The sequence below is a fragment of the Lissotriton vulgaris genome, chromosome 4_1 (assembly GCF_964263255.1).
Source record: "Lissotriton vulgaris chromosome 4_1, aLisVul1.2, whole genome shotgun sequence".
NCBI classification, from domain to species: domain Eukaryota; kingdom Metazoa; phylum Chordata; class Amphibia; order Caudata; family Salamandridae; genus Lissotriton; species Lissotriton vulgaris.
Window position 1 is genome coordinate 1,769,296,524 of NC_141691.1, and position 17,445 is coordinate 1,769,313,968.

Here is a 17,445-nt window from a genome sequence, read left to right on the forward strand (position 1 = left end):
CTGTGCACTGTTGTTTTACGAAGTGGCTTTGTTGTGTATCTCAATCCAAAGAAAGGCTACAAACTTCTGTCAGGGGCGACGCTATATCCTTAGTCATAAGTGTTTTGCCTTTCACCAGGCAACGGTCTAGCGGCGAGCCTGACCTAATGCGTTTTAGACAGAGCTGTTGAGCATGTGTGGGGAAGTAGTGCAAACCATCCCTCTGCAAGAAAAAGGCAGATGCTTTGTCCAGTCAGGAACAGATGTCCGACCTTCTGAACTCATGAGTCTGGTATGCAGAGGAGCGATATCAGATTGCCTCGATGATAAACGTACAGCCAATTAATCTAAATAGAAATAATTTGCCTAGTGGATATTGTCCAAAAATATCGCATGCATCCCACCGTCCTTGACCTACCTTAGACATTGTTTTTCATCATTGCTAAACTTTCAGGAGTTATATTTGTATCTCACCGCATATGTTAAAATGTATTATTATTCAACCACTTTTGGCTTTGTTTTTGTAAAGAATCGAATAAATGTCACGTGTACTGACTTTACTTTAAAGTGCTTCTTTTGTTCCCTTCTTTTCATGACCGTCTCGTGTTTTCTTGTGTTCATTTGTTATTGTTAGCTTACTGTATGTTCCTAGCACGTTCTCTCTCAACACGTGTTCTTTTTTTTTTTTTGCTATTTGTTCTGCATCCGAAGCACAGGCCCACTTCAATAACAGAATATGTGTAATTAGTTTTATTTCAACAGAAAGTTGTGCCGCCTTTTGTCTGGCTTGCCTCGTGTGCCTCGCAGCACCTCTTTGCCGCCTCTTCGGTGGCTGCAGTTTTTGGCGGTGCTGTGTGTCCCGGCAGTGAGGGCGAGGGTTCCTGGCTCTGCTCGGGCCGCGGTGTCTGCGGTGAACAGCTCATGTTCAGGGGCTGGACATGCCTCGCCTCTCCTGAGCCCCGGCCGCTGCGCCCCTCAGTCATTGGTTGCCAGCAGCAGAGGACAGCGGGGCCAGGCCGGTTCGGAGCGCTCTCTGCCTCCTCACTGCACCTCTACTCTCCGCCAGCTGTGGAGCGCGCGTCCCCGCCGCCCCTAGAGCCGCCTGCAGGGTCCCCTCACAGCGCCTCTAGTCTCCACCCGTAGCATCACCTCACAGCGCCTGTCCACCTCCTCCGGTGCCTTCTGCGGGGTCACCTCTCCATCTCTGCAGGACCGCTCCACCTCACGTCGCCGTCTCCTCACACCCCCGGGATGCCGCGGCTCTCCCCCCTGGCCGGCGCTCTGTTCCTCGCCTGCCTGCTGCTCCCCTGCTCCGAGTCGGACAGCCAGAAAGTGAAGAAGTCCCTGCGGCAGAGAGACGCCGAGGGCGCCGACCGGGTGAGTCCATTCACCAGCCAGGTGGGGAAACTGAGGAGTGTACACCTTACCTGAAGCCCTCCCTCCAGCCCTCACTCTAACTCGCAATGCATTTACTCTAGGCTTACAGTAAAACTTTTGTTAACTCCCAAATATGAAACGTGTTAGTGATGGATTGGAAGCAGACTCTTACTCAGCTGTTGCAGCGGCTCGAAAAGCGCCACAGTGATAGGGCTGTAGGTAGCAGCATGTGTTGGTATTTACCTGCAACTAAGTGCAAAGCAAGAAAGCTGCCTTAGTTGCAAAATTGAAATATATAGCTCTCGCCTATGATTTCATTTCGCTCTTTTATAGAAGTCGAGAGTAAAACGCCCCAGCGCTTGGAACTCTTGCCTGGAGCCGGAGAAAAGCAGGCCAGGGGCTGTGGGGAGGTGTGTGCTGCTCGAGACAGGCCTGGGGCAGTGGTGTGAGCGGCCTCTGTGGCTGTAGACCTGCACTGCACTGTGAGGTGGCGGGAAAGGTTTGCATGGAGAAGGGGTCTGGTTCCCATTAGGGCTAGGAGGGGGAGGTGGGGGAATTAATTCGAACTGGGCGGAGTACAGCAAGAGGTTGTGAGATGTAAGAGTGTATGTAAGACAGGTCAGAGGGTGTGCGTATGATATTACTGTGTAAGCCTTACACAGTAATATCATACGCACACCCTCTGACCTGTCTTACATACACTCTTACATCTCACAACCTCTTGCTGTACTCCGCCCCAGTTCGAATTAATTCCCCCACTGTAAGGTGTGTGGTGAATTCGTGTGCAGATAAAAAATAGGGTCTGGCCGCACAATAAAACAGCCCCACTTTAGGGAGTCCGGCAGCCAAAAAGTGGCCCATATTTGCAAATCGGGCCGTTTTGATCCTGTCGATATTGTGCTTGGGTGGGGGAACTGCATGTATTTGTGCTTGCTGCAGACAATGTATGTGATAATATTGGGGAAATCAACAGTAACAAGCATTGGGAAATCCAATAGGTCTGGCGTTGGCAGCCAGCCTCTGGGCAATTTTTGTTTTATCATGGTTTTTGCAAAACGTTATTTTTTGGGAAAGCTGCTGTACCTTCATCAATCTAACCCCCCCCCCCCCCCCCCGCCCCCCCAAAATTGCCTAAAGGCAAAACGTTTTTTTTTTTACAAAAAACATACATTACCCTAGTACTACCTGGCACTGAAAGGAACAACTTTGTGTGGGATGTGCTTCATGTGACAGGACAATATGCTGTAATTCATAGTGAAGTCAGCCAATGACTAAAGTGGAATGAGTGCCCCTTAATGCATGTTCAATTGGGTAGACACAATTACAGATAAACGGATGCAGTGTGACTGAAAACCCCTATAAGTAATTATCTTTTATACATATTTTAGTAAAATCAAAAGGTCTTGGCTAAAACAAACCTAAGAAACCAACCGTTTAAGAAAGATAGTAGGAAAGAAAGGAGGAGATAAGAAAAGAGCAGGAAGGAATAATGGAAAAAGGAAGGAAAGAAGACAAGAAAGAAGGAAGGAAAGAACACAAGAAGGAAGCAAGGAAAGAGAAGGAATGAAAGAGTGCAAGAAGGAAGACAAGAAAGAAGGAAAGAAAGAAAATGAAATGAAGGGAGGAAAAAAGCAAAATTGAAGGAATTAAAAAAAATAAAGAAAGAAAATGAAATAAAGGCAAGAGATAAAGAAGGAAAGGAAGAAAATCAAAAAGAGGGAAAGAACGAAGATGAGGGAAAGGTAGCAAAAAAGAAGAGAAGAAAAAAAAGATCAAAGGAGTGAAAGAAACAAAGTGTTACAAGTGCTGCAAATTAAATACAATAAAGGTCAGTTTTCTCCCTGGACAAAGTTCATTAAAGAAAAATTGGTGAAACTGAGTCCTGAATAAACATGTTTGAAGAATTGTCCACTTATGAATTTGCACTGTATAATATTGAAGCTTTCAGTTTGTGTTCTATATGCATAGTAAAAAGAGGATATCTTAATATAGAACCGTTTCAAATAGACACAATCTGCTACTCTGTGAAATACCAACAGTAAGACGAACAAAGGGCATCCTAAAAGGACTTTACAACACCTCTGCAAGGAGACAGGGACTGATAAAGTTGGATTGTGCCTTGTGCTCACATTTGGCAGAAAACTTCCTGCTATCACATCAGGCTCTAAACACAAAGACAGGACTAAAGTCATTATAAAGTAACAACACAAACTCTGGCACTGAAGGGAGCTACCTTGCCCCACAGATATGCTCAATGTGAAAGAGCAAAATGCAGTCACAGTGTAGTTAACCACTGACTGAAGTATGGTGCACCACTGCTCCATGCTGTATGCTGTAGTGGGTGGAAGCAAAAGTGAATGACATACAAACGGACCAGTGGATGAAGAGAAGTGTCTGAAAGCATCTTTCAGTATATTATACATACAATTTTAGTAACATCTGAAGGTCTTGGCTAATGCCAGTCCTAAAAACCAGCCCACCAGACAATAGAACAAGCCCACAAACCAAAAACCGACCCATACATTGACTTGTCAGACCAGCCCTTCAGGCAAAGCCTGATTGCCCCCGAGGCCAGTCCAACACAGTGTGGTATAACTTGTGACTGCAATGATGACAGTGTGTGGAAGGCTTTGTGTGTGGTTAAAGGTGTTACACGCTTATTTGTGGCTACAGTAAAAGCCTGTGACAGGAGTTGTATGCGTGGTGACAGTGTTAGATTTGTCTAGGGTAGAGTACGCAGAAGAGGGCAGGAGAAGCGGCAGAGCCCGCATCGGCCAGGGAGAAGCAGGATGAGATAAGATGAAGACCAGGATACGCTTTGGAGGAGCAGGTAGCTGAGTGAAATGCCTTGACAATGACGTGTATATGCATAGGTACTGGCCATATGGTGTTCTAGCTTTTTCCCAATGATCCGCAAGGTAAGGGACTATTTACAGGGCTTTACAGGCTGCCCTCATCCCGCCCGAAAGTGCTTAGCTGAGGTAAATAAAAAGTATCACTGCATTTCCTGCGGCTTAATACTATGGCTGGAGTCTGATGCCCATTTACATATGACTCTTCATATTGTTTGATTGCTAATACAAAATTGCTGTTTTCGATTTTACTACCAGACTATGGTATGGGATGTACTATTGCCCGTAGCACTCCAGCAACAGTGCCAATTGGGTGAGACTACACCCCTGCACACACAGCTTACAGACACAGGCTCATTTGCACAAAGCAATGTTGGAATGGTTTGCACATTTTTCTAGGGCTGACTTTGGGTCCCAGTCATGCCTCGTGATGTGAGTTGGGAAGGTGGTGTTGTGTCTGCTGTAGCTGGGACAGGTATGCATGTGGGAAGAGGGGCTGGGACAGGTGTTAACCCATACAGTCAAGCTGCTCAACCATCAATCCCTTTTTCTGTCAAAAGACTTATTTAGACACCTTGTGGAGTAACAAGGCTCAATCAATTCAAACATTTCATAAATGCCTCTGGCAGGCCATAAATCATTATGAATAGTTTTAATATTTGATAAGTGTCAGGATGTAAAAGTAACTAATTTCCAAACACCGGGACACTTTCAGCAGCGCCTGCAAGTTGTTTGCTTTCCATCTGCAACAAGCAACAACGTGCAGGCGGGGACGGGGCATTCTAGTTTCAGACTCCTGCTGAGCCCATAACAAAGGCCTACTTCGAGGGGCCATCAGGCCTCCTTTTGTTCGACTCTCTTGGCTGGGAGCAGTCAGGAGCCTCACACCTAATGCAAATGATGTGGAGGGGAAACAAAGGCTCACACCTTTTTAGCACTTCACACATACTTAAGAAAGGCAGCTTTTCACTTCTTTCAGTCCCCGTTTAGGAGATATTCATGCACTGTAAGAATGTCAGATGTGTTGGTGTTGAAATAATTTAAGTACCACTATTTTTTGTAGTATAGCCCTATTCATCCCAATGAAGGTGTCAGAGCGCTTGACATCAACACGTGCATATTACATGAACAATAAATTATATACGTTTGTAAGTGAATGTACAGGATGTGTTACATAAAACTGGGGGATTGCCAGATGTAGAAGTCACATATCATCTACCATAGCTCACTGTGCTATTATCCTCTCAATACGCTCAAATGTACACATGAAAGACCTGCTAAACATATATGTGAGGGCTGTGGATCTGATGTCACTTCTTGTGATGCCCCTTCCTGTAAAGTAGTGGCTTGTGATGCCTCTTTCTATGACGTCTATTCCTGTGATGCCATGTGTGATGTCGCGCTCGCCGTGATGTCACTTGCATACTGCATACTATGTTAGTTACCCCACTTCTTTTTCAGGTCTCGCCTAGTGTTGCAGCGCGCATGCGCTGATCGCTCTGCGAGGCATATTGTATAAGGGTATGTTTTAGAAGTGGAGTGGAAGCCCCGCCCATCTTTTTCTTTGGCTGGCGTCATCGTCCATGGTAAATACTGGCTTCCAATTGAAATTGAGGCTTCTTAGTCCCTCCTTGTTACAGCCCTGTCTCCTTTTGGGACCACCCATCAGGACTGGATCGTTTACTTGCGGCGTTAGACTGTCTTCTTCAATTTAGTCAGTAAGCACTTTTTTTTTCATTTGCGCGAACGGCTACAGCTTGTTTAATAGTGCGGCAGCCTCAACACTAATGGCTGCCATGGTATTCTTTTGTAACTTGCGATCACCTACAGCAGCTGCATGCCTTTTTTTCTATTTATTTACTTTTGCTTCCAATAGCGGCACCCACGCATTAAATATCTTAAGTTTAAATGCGGGTGCTGACACTTTGACACCTTTCCTCCGGAGTCATTACTTTGTTCCTGAGTCATACCAGTGCAGAGTCATAGCAGGCTCCTGGGATCTCGCGGCACTGTTGTGAAACATGGCCCTTTAAAGTTTACCAATTAAAAACTATCTCTGTTTCTGTACTAACGGATTGTGCCCCTTAACCTTTAAAGTGCCCTTAAACATTCGTTCCTTCCCTCCTGTTGTCGTCCTGCCTACCTACCGTGCCTTCGCACTCACTGGCCCTTCATTTCATTTATGTCTTTTCTTCTTATCTCTCTTTATTTTCTCCTTCACTTCTCTAATAGTCTAACATTACCTCACCCCGTTCCTTGTCAGTGCTCTGTCACGGGCAGACATTGCATCTCCTCAGCCCCACTCGGAGCCGTACCTTGAAGTGCGCATTAAGTGTTTGGAAGTTCTCTACTCCTCGTGAGGCTGTACCCTCTTTCGTGGACTGACTTCGAGTTGATAGAAGTCTCCCCTCTTCCTGCCCTCCCGTCCACCCGCTGAAGCAATTAATCAAATATTTGACACACAGAAGGCTGCTGGGCTGACGGCGCTCAGCGGAGCTTTAAGGCTGTCACTGGAGGTAGCCAAAGGGCAGGGCGCAAGGCCCAGGGGAGCCTGCCACTGGCCCACAGGCCAGGCGACTGCAGGGGCATTGTAGCTAATAGGGCACATCGACGTATGCACAACAACGGGCCTTCGCGGCACACAGTCACCGGTCAGTTTATTACTATGACGCAGGTTAGGGGTTATTTTGCCAGGGCCTCCGGAATTACGAGGTAGAAGAGGACCAAGTTATGACGCAGTGTTGATTAAATCTTGTAGCAAGAAAAAGCTAATTATGCTACAAAATGTGGCACATTTTGTGATAGTTTTACATCATTATTTTGATATTTTTACCCATGCTAACACTTCTGGGTAAAGGTTTCCCCTCATTAGTACAAGTTTCACACCCAAATAAAGCAATGAGCAACAGAAGAGTGCAAGTGTATCTGCGTTTTTAGTAACTTTTGATGCGTTTGTGCTAGAAATGAAATTTGTTTTCTTAAAATCCACAGATTATGCAGCAGGTGATGGATTATGTGGCAAAATTAGCAAATCCATAATGATGGGGAAAACAGCAGAGGCACATAATTGAATAATTCCAGTGTCCAAGGTTATAGCATATCCAGACACTGTTTGCAGTCTTAAGTGGACTTAGTAGGCTCCATCTGAATGGGCCTGACTGCCCAGTTGTTTAAAGAAACAACAGAAGGAGTTAGGTCCGTAGCGGGACTGAGGGGGGCTGGACCGTAATATAATGAAAAACAATAGAGACTGCCCACTCCTCATTGATTGAGATTATTTAGAAAAATGACAAGTGTAAATCAATGGCACCTGTATAGGTACTTTTATTTATACCCATTACTCGTATTTTTTTTATATATTTCTGAAATTTTAGGAACAGAAAAAAGATACACCAAAATAATCAACACAATGACTGCACAACTTATAAACAATTATAAAGAACAACAATTCATGAAACACATAAATACACAAAACAAGGGATATTCACACATTAATTCATTCATGTTTACAAATAAATTCCTATTTTAAGACAACCAAAGCTAAGTGAAAACAAGAGCACATGCTGTGTTCAATCATTTGCATCGGAACACTTAATGTTTTGATTGGCTCTTGCAGAATGCCGACGCGTTTCAGGTTCGAACAACACGTTTTCGAACCCTCATCAGGGCTTTGTGAGTTGTCTGTGTAAAGAATAAAAATGGAATAATGTTGAAAGCCAAAACTCACATGAATTCCTTAAATCCATGAGATTGATAAAAAAGGTACCTGTAAGTATCAGGCTCCTGGGGTTTGAAAGGTGGACAGGGGGTGGGGGGGCGACACCTCTATGATTTGATTCTAAAATGAATAAAGCATATGCTGTTTGAGAAATCGAAAATTATGTTCTCATGTATACAAAGGGGGTGGCGTATTATCATTAGATGCCTACCTCTCTATGCACCGTCCGGCGCCTCTTAGAGGGTGGAGATTAAGGTTGCTGGTCTTGGAGTCCTATTTAACAAAAGGACAAGCTAGTATTGTATAATGGTAAGAACCTTTATAAAAATCAGACAAAATTACAAAGAGACCCCGTAACTTGCGTCTTGCGTCTGCAGAAGGAAATGAAATCCCGTCTGTATTGAGGATTTGCGGGAAAATTCTCTGACCTGTAAAGCCGAAGTGAGTGTCAACACTTAATATAGCAGGAGGATGTATAAGTGATTTGGTGCGGGCGAACAAAAGCCTACCTGGGTTGGCGGCGTGTGTCGTTGTGGCTCAGGCGTTGTAGGAGGAGTACTTGAATTCTACTCCGAAATTCGTGGCGCGCTATAGTAAAAGACGAAAGGCAGCATGAATACCGGGGCCGTGTAAGATTGATTTTGGGATGCGTGGGCGGCCAAGCGGAGCTAGTTCTTACCTGTCAGCAGACAGTCAGTTTCCCCAGTGTGAGGCTTCTGTGCGAATGCCTGACGTAACGTGGGGGCCATCTTGGATTAATTTAAGCCGAGTGAAATTGGCGTCCCAAGGCATTGTGGGATATGTAGTCCCATGCTTTATAATATACGCGCCAGAGGCTTTTTTGAAAAACACTGTATGTCTATTCGAGTTGACAATGGGTGTTTCAGCTATTATGAAAACACTCGATGATGAGGCGAACAAAGAAAAAGCCATTATTTGAGGCTAAATATGGATAGTGTGTTTATCAAACAAGGGGGTCCACCTTATTTATGTGAGGGGAACTAAGCGCAAGACTGGTAAGGGGTCAATGTCTCATTCGGAGTAAGCTATTGGCGAAAACATCAGTCAGATTCTTGATAATTCAGACATGCTGTATCGACCTGTGAGAGTACTATTAAATTTGAGAATCAGGTATGCTTCCTTTTGGAGTAACGCCTTGTCAACGTCCGCTGGGCGCTGTGCTGTACCAATTGTAAAAAGTACCGACCATTTAAATTCCAATTCTGAATGGGATTTTTCAATGAAGTGGTCGACCATAGGGGCCGTAAGCACTTTCTTTCTTATCCGGGACCTGTGCTGACTTATGCGTAAATTCACTTGCTGGTTTGTTTTCCCAATATAGATCTTTTGGCATGGGCACTGGATGACATATATGACGTTTTTAGTTTTGCAATTAGAGAAGCCAGAATGCTTCCATTTGATCCCCTGATGTTCAAATTCATTGCCTTCAATTGTGCTGGAACACGCTACACAATTGCCGCATCTGTGATGCCCGTCAATTGGTTTCATGTTCCAGCAAGACAAGATGTCATGTTTTGGTTTTGGCAATGCCACATCTGCTCTGACAATTTGTTGTCCGATGCTTTTGTTCTTTCTATAAGCAAAAATGGGGCGGGGAAAGGAGCATTCCAGACCGTCTAATAGGTGCCAATTTTTGAGAATTGTTTTTCTCATTTTGTGCGTGTCAGGACCGAATGTGGTCACGCACACCAAACGGTCAAGTTCTTTCTTTTCTTTAGTTTGCAACAGGCTCTCTCTCGGCGTGAAACGTGCTCGTTTGTAAGAATGCTTGAGGAGTTTCTTTGGGTACCCCCTATGTGTCATCTCTTCACAGAAGGTTTTTGCATGGTGGTCAAAGTCACCAGTCTCCGTGCAATTCCTGCGTATTCGCAGTAGTTGTCCATAGGGAAGATTAGTTTTTAAGTTTCTTGGATGGTGGCTACTGTGATGCAAAATGGTATTTTTGTCAGTGGCCTTCCTGTAAAGTGAGGCCTTCAGGGATCCATCGAGGCAAGTGACTTCTACGTCCAGGAAAGTCATTTTGGTATTACTGGCTTCCATGGAAAATTTTATGTCACTGTGTCTCATATTGATCCATTCGTGGAAGCTGTTTAAATCGGTCTGGCTCCCCTGCCACAGGAGCCAGACGTCATCAATATAGCGCCACCATTGAATGATGTTGCCACTGAATGGGTTGTTGTTATGAACAAACCTCATTTCGTATTGTGCCATGTAGAGCACTGCCATTTCTGGGGCATAAGGACACCCCATGGCAGTGCCCTTCACTTGCATGAAAAATTGGTCATCAAATACAAAATAGTTTTTCTTAAGGGCAATTTCAGCCAACTTCAGGATAAAACATGTGGGGACCCTATGGGGACGCTCTCGCTTCTCAAGATACAACTCGATTATTTCAAGGGCCTCTTCCTGAGGGATTTGTGTGTACAAGGACGTGACGCCCATTGTTACCATCATCTGTGTAAGGGGGTCAAATGGTGTACCTTCTACTTTGATCAGGAAATCAGTGGTGTCTCTCAAAAATGATTTCACACTTTTGATAAAAGGTTTCAAGAAAAATCTACATATTTAGATATGGGTTCTAGACAAGAGTCCACGCCGGACACTATGGGCCTTCCGGAGGGGTCAGCCAAGCTCTTAGGGACCAATACATAAATGAAGGCATGAAGCAGGTAAACAATGTCACTTGGTACCGAAAACTGCAAGAACATCCCACAAAACATATCCAAGGTCTCATCTCACAGACACTCACTGAGGGTAAGGAGCAAGGATTCCTTGGTCCCAAAGAATTTGATTTTCTGAATAAAAAGTTCCCACGCATCCCAATGTTGTATCTTTTACCAAAGATCTATGGTCGACCACTTCATTGAAAAATCCCATTCAGAATTGGAATTTAAATGGTCGGTACTTTTTACAATTGGTACAGCACCCAGCGGACGTTGACAAGGCGTTACTCCAAAAGGAAGCATACCTGATTCTCAAATTTAATAGTACTCTCACAGGTCTAAACAGCATGTCTGAATTATCAAGAATCTGACTGATGTTTTCGCCAATAGCTTACTCCGAATGAGACATTGACCCCTTCCCAGTCTTGCGCTTAGTTCCCCTCACATAAATAAGGGGGAACCCCTTGTTTGATAAACACACTATCCACATTTAGCCTCAAATAATGGCTTTTTCTTTGTTCGCCTCATCATCGAGTGTTTTCATAATAGCTGAAACACCCATTGTCAACTCGAATAGGCATACAGTGTTTTTCAAAAAAGCCTCTGGCGCGTATATTATAAAGCATGGGACTACATATCCCACAATGCCTTGGGACGCCAATTTCACTCGGCTTAAATTAATCCAAGATGGCCCCCACGTTACGTCAGGCATTCGCACAGAAGCCTCACACTGGGGAAACTGACTGTCTGCTGACAGGTAAGAACTAGCTCCGCTTGGCGGCCCACGCGTCCCAAAATCAATCTTACACGGCCCCGGTATTCATGCTGCCTTTCGTCTTTTAATATAGCGCGCCACGAATTTCGGAGTAGAATTCAAGTACTCCTCCTACAACGCCTGGGCCACAACGACACACGCCGCCAACCCAGGTAGGCTTTTGTCCGCCCGCACCAAATCACTTATACATCCTCCTGCTATATTAAGTGTTGACACTCACTTCGGCTTTACAGGTCGGAGAATTTTCCCGCAAATCATCAATACAGACAGGATTTCATTTCCTTCTGCAGACGCAAGACGCAAGGTACGGGGTCTCTTTGTAATTTTGTCTGATTTTTATAAAGGTTCTTACCATTATACTATACTAGCTTGTCCTTTTGTTAAATAGGACTCCAAGACCAGCAACCTTAATCTACACCCTCTAAGAGGCGCCGGACGGTGCATAGAGAGGTAGGCATCTAATGATAATACGCCACCCCCTTTGTATACATGAGAACATAATTTTCGATTTCTCAAACCGCATATGCTTTATTCATTTTAGAATCAAACATAGAGGTGGCGCCCCCCCGCCCCCCCCTGTCCACCTTTCAAACCCCAGGAGCCTGATACTTACAGGTACCTTTTTTATCAATCTCATGGATTTAAGGAATTCATGTGAGTTTTGGCTTTCAACATTATTCCATTTTTATTCTTTACACAGACAACTCACAAAGCCCTGATGAGGGTTCGAAAACGTGTTGTTCGAACCTGAAACGCGTCGGCATTCCGCAAGAGCCAATCAAAACATTAAGTGTTCCGATGCAAATGATTGAACGCAGCATGTGCTCTTGTTTTCACTTAGCTTTGGTTGTCTTAAAATAGGAATTTATATGTAAACATGAATGAATTAATGTGTGAATATCCCTTGTTTTGTGTATTTATGTGTTTCATGAATTGTTGTTCTTTATAATTGTTTATAAGTTGTGCAGTCATTGTGTTGATTATTTTGGTGTATCTTTTTTCTGTTCCTAAAATTTCAGAAATATATAAAAAAATACGAGTAATGGTTATAAATAAAATTACCTATACAGCTGCCATTGATTTACACTTGTCATTTTTCTAAATAATCTCAATCAATGAGGAGTGGGCAGTCTCTATTGTTTTTCAGTTGTTTAAAGAAGCACACTTTTTAGGCCCAACTGGAGGTCTTGAGAGACAACATGGCTGCAAGAGTGTGCGAGTTGGTTATGGATTTTGGGGCATAGACACTAAAGAGATTGCCTTCCGACTCAAAAATCGTAAAGTATGGTAAGATTATGTGGCAGCAGTCAGATGTAAAAGGGAGAAATGTATATGGGGACACCTCTGCCTCCAGATATTTGTAAGAGTTTGAGGATTTTGATTCGGGCCTTGCAACTCACCTGAAGCGTGGCAAGGTTTATTTATTTATTTATTTATTTATTTATTTAAACCGTATTTTATTGGCATTTAAAAATTGACAGTGCATACAATTGGAAGTATCCAGGATCAGTCTATGATGTGCCTTCATCCATAACCATTTCCCAACAAAACTATCCCCCCTTGAGTAGTAAGCGGCTATTGTCTCGCTGTTTCTCTCAGGTGTGTGGGGCTGGTTGCTCCTCTTGCCCGTTCGCCCGGGTCCGGTGTTGCCACCCTCGGGGTGTTCCCCTCACAGTTAGCGTCTGTGTCAGCTGCCAATAGTTCCCCCACAAGAGCCTCCCAGGCCCTGGCGTTCTCTATCCTGCCTATTCCCTTGCTGGCCTCTCGGAGTAGCTGTCTCCCTTCCGCTCCGCCCATCTTTCGAGCTCTTTCTTCCAGGTAGTGAGTCTCGGCCAGCCCGGCGCCTTCCAGTTCCTGGCTATCTCCCGCTTAGCTAAAAAATAGGCAAGGTCCTGAAACTTTCATGTCATCCTGTTTCTGGCTGTGTGAGGGAGCCACCCTAAGAGGAAATGTTCTGGGGTCTGTGGGAGTTCTTTGTCGATCAGGTCACTTATGATATGTCTGAGTATCCCCCAGAATGTTTGCAATTCGGGACAGCTCCAGAACATATGGAGTATGTGCGCCTCTCTTTCCCCGCATCTGGGGCAGGCTGCAGAGTCCACACCAAAATACCTCCTAATGCGGACCAGCGTTAAATATGCTCTATGAAGCCCATAGTAGTTAATTAATTTGAAGCGCCCGTTCCGAGATACTTTCGGGGTGCGTTCTAGGATTTTGTCCCACTCTTTCTTAGGTATTTATTTACCAAGGTCCTCCTCCCATTGTGTTCGCAAGTGCTCTAGCGGTTGTTGCATATCCTGCTGTATTGCTTTATGGAGACAGGACACCGTCTTGATCCTTCCTGCTGATAGTGCAACATACCTGCATCCAGCCAGTGCTCTCAGCTCGGCGTCCACAGTCTTCCATTGCATCCTAATCCTGCGCATTAGAGCTCTATGTTTCAGGAAGTGACCCCCAGGCCAATCATAGGCAGTTTTCAAGTCTGCAAAGGGAAGGAGCGCATAGTCACGGTATAAGTCGCCCATCTCCCGCAGTCCTGCCTCCACCCGGTCCTCCAGACGTGTCCAGTGTTCCCCCTGTGGGAGGTAGCGCAGCATTGTGAGTGGTATGTCAGGGGAATAGGGAGTTGCTGCACCCACTTTCCTCAAATTTATTTATTTATAAAGTTTTATACCTGGTCCAGCAGTGCACTATCACCTTAGTCGCCGCTGTGTCCTTAGCCTAGGTGCGACGCACTCTGAGGAGGATTCTGACCAGCGTGGTCGTGTCTGGTGCAGTAGTACACTGCTCCCTGTCCGGGTTTCGATCTGCCACAGCCACTGTATTAGCCAGTATAGTTGTGCTGCTAGGTAGTAGTCCTCGAGGTCAGGTACCGCTAGTCAGCCTTCTGCCGTGGGGCTTCTCAAAATGGTCAGTGCCACCCTCCATCTGCCTGTACCCCAGATAAATGATGTAATCTTTGAGTCTGGCTCCTTGAACATTGCCAGCGGAATCCATACTGGCAGCGTTCCGAAATAGTATAGTAAGCGCTGTAGTGTCACTATTTTCAGGACTGCCAACCTTCCAGCCAAGGATAGTGGAAGCGTTCCCCAGAAGTCCTTTGCCGTTTTTGCTACCCTCATAGCCGTTCCTACATTACCATCCAACAGATCTGCCAACTTTGATATATTTTAACTCACAGGTACTGCAAGCAATTGGGCTCCCAGCGCAGTTGTTCTAGCGTAAGCAGTGGGGGGGGAGGGAGGAGGGGGAAGGGGTGGAGGGCGGGATCAGGTGCCCTGCTCGCCAGTGGCTCCATGGCCAGGGTAAACCGGAGCAGGGAGAGGGAGCATACCGGTCTCGTGCCTCTCTCCACCCTCAGTCTGATTGAAATAATCCTCCCAATGCGCACGCAGGCCATAGGGGACATGTAAAGGAGCCACACCCATGTCAGGAATCCTTCATCCAGGCCCATCCTGGTTAAGACCTCATATAAATATTGCCACTCCAGGCTGTCGAACGCTTTTTCAATATCTACTGCGAACACTGCCGCCGCTTGTTTGTCATACCCCTCCGAGTCCATTACTGCCAGGAGCCGCCGGATGTTTATGGCTCTGTTCCACCCTGGGATGAATCCTTCCTGGTCTACGTGCACCAGTAGGGGCATGTGCAACAGGAGTCGCTAGGATTTTACTTAGGATTTTATAATCCATATTCAGCATGGACAGTGGCCTGTAGGCCGTATAGTCATGAGGTTCCTTCCGGGCTTAGGTATGGGGATAATAAGGGCTTCTCTGGCACTCTCAGGCATTGTCATTGGCTTGTGTCATTGTCCTTCGTAAAATGCTGGCTTCTGATTCGTTAATAGGATTGTTAGTCCCTCCTTAGTAATGACTTGTCTTCATTTGTAATCTCCCCTAAGGACTTGCCCTTTTACTTTGGTTGTTACACCATACGTCTTATTTACTCTGTAAGCACTACTTTCTTTAATGATTTCTCCTACTGCAGGCACTACATGCTTTCCTGCAACATTCAGCGTGCCATGCACGCTCACACAGGGCGCTTTTACAAAAAAAGCATTTGTTTGTCAACTTGACAAACAAATGCTTTTTTGGTAAAAGCACCCCATACCGTGATTTAACTTTAATAGTGGCCGCAGACCTTTCTTTAGACACGGCTCGTCTAAAGAAAGGAACGTAGCCTCTGTTAACTTGGAAGCGCAGCATGGGACGCTTGTAAACAACAAGCATTTGCAATGCAGTAGGTCTTGCTTTTTAGAAACTTTGACCTATTGTCAATATTGTAAATGACAATGCCTTTTATTTTTGCAGGTTTTTTAAACACAAATAAAAGGCATTGTGATTTACAATGCTAATAGCTCAAAATCTCGCAATTGCGAGAACTATTGCATTGCAAATGCTTGTTTAGGACTTGTGCCCAGCATAGGAGGCCGGTGATTGAGAGCTCAGGTTTGTTGCTGATGCCTCTGTGCCTCCGTCTTCACCGCCTGCCAGCCACTAAACATGGTGATGGTGCAAGCTTCTCTTCCTGTACTGCCTCATCAAAACGCCTGCGCATGTGTTTTAGTTCTTCCCGCTGTTTGTCCATGCGCTTCGCGCACCTCATTTCCTGTCCACGTGATACAAGCTCCCCTCAGTCTCCCCACTGCCTGTCCATGTATCTGTAGTGTTGCTGTGAGTGGGGTGTACCACTACAGCACACGCCCCCTCCCACTGTCCCTGACCGTTCCCCCCCCTCCAGCGTGAACGGGCTGTGGTAGCGCCCAAACGTGAGCGTGGACACGCTACTGTGTTAATAAAGAGCCCGGGGCCCTGTGCGCGGTCAAGTCACGACGCCCGGATGACCGGTCAAGAACTCAGAAGAAAGACCAGCCACACCAGCCCCAGTCCGCCCGCGATCGCACTTGTATTTGGTGCGGAGGTGCCACTCCACACAAAGGCGCCCGCCCGGCCCAAGGTAAAATCTGCAGTGCGTGCGGAAAAGTCAACCACTTTGCGAGTGTCTGTTTATCGTCGCAGCGGAAGAAACAAGGCGGCCCACACAGGAAGGCGCGACAGGTGGCGCCATTGCCGAACACGTCAAACAGCAGCGACATGGACGACGACGAGGAAGACACCGCGTCAGTCCACGTGGTGCGCATGCTTAACACCTTGGCTGCCACGTCGTCAAACGAACCCATGTGCACCGTCCATGTCCATGGACAAACGGTCAGAGCTCTCATCGACACTGGAGCGACGATAAACCTCATGGCCGCCAGTGTATACCAGGGCCTAGAGGACGCTCCCGCGCTTCACCCCACCAGAGTGCAAGTGTTCGCCTACGGGACCCGGCGCCCATTGCGCCTGTGCGGAGTTTTCCGACCGACGGTGTCTCACAATTCCACGCAGCTGCAAACAAAGATCTACGTCTCTCAAGAAGGTTCGGGGTTCCTCCTTGGGTGCAAGACCGCACGGGAACTCGGACTCATACATTTCGCCCTGACCGTGCAGGCGCAAGGTCTAGATCGTCTGGTCGCAGAACATTCCTCGCTGTTCGAAGGCATCGGATGCCTACAAGGCCCCCCCGTCAGACTCCACATTGACCGTTCAGTGGCCCCAGTAGGCCTCCGGCACAGGCGGATTGCATTCCACCTCCGACCCAAAGTGGAAACCGAGCTGAGGATGTTAGAACAAGCCGGAATCATCGAACGCGTAACTGGACCCACCCCGTGGGTATCCCCCATTGTCGTGGCCAAAAAGCCGAAGCAACCCGAAGCGGTAAGGATATGTGTGGATATGCGCCTCCCCAACCTGGCCATTAAGAGAGAACGTCATCTGACACCGACCATCGATGACATCATCGGGGAGCTCGCAGGGTCCAAGTGGTTCTCCAAGATGGACCTGAGATCGGGGTACCATCAGATCCCGCTTCACCCAGACTCGCGCCCCATCACGACGTTCTCCACACACGCCGGCCTGTGGAGATACACGAGGCTCAACTTCGGCATCTCAAGCGCCGCCGAGGTGTTTCAAAATATCATCCACAACGTCCTCCAAGGCCTCGACGGAGTACTAAACCTGA

The 17,445-nt window shown here is 46.3% G+C and overlaps 1 protein-coding gene across 2 annotated transcripts in view; it reads left to right on the forward strand.

Moving 5' to 3' along the window:
• The first annotated feature begins 1,163 nt into the window (after positions 1-1,163).
• Positions 1,164-17,445, forward strand: part of CTHRC1 (collagen triple helix repeat containing 1) — a 126,399-nt gene continuing 110,117 nt past the window's right edge. The window contains exon 1 of one of the 2 annotated variants that reach the window (XM_086966096.1): positions 1,164-1,377. In XM_086966096.1, the coding sequence (XP_086822222.1) occupies positions 1,231-1,377 (147 nt within the window). In that variant the 5' untranslated portion in view covers positions 1,164-1,230. The remainder of the gene's footprint in view (positions 1,378-17,445) is intronic. The other variant, XM_086966097.1, reaches the window with a different exon arrangement.